The sequence below is a fragment of the Blastomyces dermatitidis genome, assembly GCF_000003525.1.
Source record: "Blastomyces dermatitidis ER-3 genomic scaffold supercont1.11, whole genome shotgun sequence".
Lineage (NCBI taxonomy): Eukaryota > Fungi > Ascomycota > Eurotiomycetes > Onygenales > Ajellomycetaceae > Blastomyces > Blastomyces dermatitidis.
The window spans coordinates 2262343-2263709 of NW_025544784.1; the positions used below are offsets into that span (position 1 = coordinate 2262343).

Genomic DNA, 1367 nt, shown 5'->3' on the forward strand with positions numbered 1-1367 from the left:
TCTTCAAATATTCTGCGGTCCTGCAGACCACCAAGGCGCGTGAGCACTGTCACAGATTGAAGAGAGAGAAGAAGAAGATGTTTAAGCAAGAGAAGACAGATCACAAGACATGTTATAATGCCTTGAAGAGACTCTGTAAGAAAGCAGAATAATAACAATTTTAAGTAACACTTCTGATAGATTTAGACTGAACTAAGTATAGAAATAATACAGATGACACTGCTCATGAGAGATTGAAGAAGAAGACAGTGAAGAGTCTCATGCAGTAGCAGTGAGATCAGAAGAAGTTCTGAGAATGATTTAAGATCAAGATGAAGAGAGAGAGAGAGAAGAAGAGTATTACTGTAAATAAGTGATAGCAGAAGAAGATTGAGAGAGTGTTGAAGTGAGAGATAAAGAAGTCAAAACTGATAAGTTTTTTATTTATTGAGAGATAATGATTTTTGATAATGCTTCTATTCTCTAATTGATTAGCAGAAGCTGACAGAGAAGAAGAGAATTGAGGTCTTGTTCAGGTCTCAAATGCACTTCATGATTCAGAATATTAAGAAGACAGCCCTGCTCTCTGAGCATATCAATCTGCTTACTGCTGGGATGGAACCTGAGGCAGCAGACCAGAAAATGCAGGATTTTGAGATGCAGGTTGACCTGGCTGAGGAGAAGCAGCAGGAATCCTTCTCTGAGAAGGCAGCAGAGAGAGATTTTGAGATGATTATCACCTCAGATAAGAAGAAGAAGAAGAAGAAGAAGAATGAGAAGTGAATTATGAAGAATGATAAGAAGAATAAGAAAGAGAAGAAAGATGATGAGTAGAAAAAGTTTTTTTCTTTTTATATTAGTTAGTTGTAAGTTCATAATTATTAATAATTAAAATTAATTTTGAGTTTTTAAAAATTATTATACAAGTTGTAATCAAGTCAGGAACAATATATATATATATATATATATTTAACTATCATGATTCATAAATCACTATAATGTATAAGTATCAATATTTTTTCAACATTGATATTCACAATATTAATATATTTTTAATGATATTATCTGATAATGTAATTTAGTAACACTCTCTTTCACAATATTAATATATTTCAAGAAATATGATAGAGATTAATCAAGATTATTTGTTTACTTTTATACATTGATGATATTCAATCTGAGTTAGTACTAAAATTATAACTAAGCTAAGAAATAAGATTATTTTCTCTTATATTAATTCTTCTTACACACATCAGTGATCAGTTATTGAAAATAAATTATTATCTTTTTTAAATTATTATCATATCTTCTGAATCCACTTCTTTCACTTCTTTTACTTCTATTGAAGATTCACAAACTCTTCAAGAAATCACTGTGAATCACAAAGT

At 30.4% G+C, this 1367-nt stretch overlaps 1 protein-coding gene across 1 annotated transcript; it reads left to right on the plus strand.

The window, feature by feature from the left end:
* Nucleotides 1–311: 311 nt before the first annotated feature.
* On the plus strand, nucleotides 312–762 carry BDCG_17829 (uncharacterized protein; the record flags this gene model as incomplete). Its single annotated transcript, XM_045426883.1, has 2 exons — nucleotides 312–344; nucleotides 478–762. The coding sequence occupies 2 exons, from the start codon at nucleotides 312–314 to the stop codon at nucleotides 760–762; spliced, it is 318 nt and encodes a 105-aa protein (XP_045282643.1).
* Between the last annotated feature and the right edge of the window lie 605 nt (nucleotides 763–1367).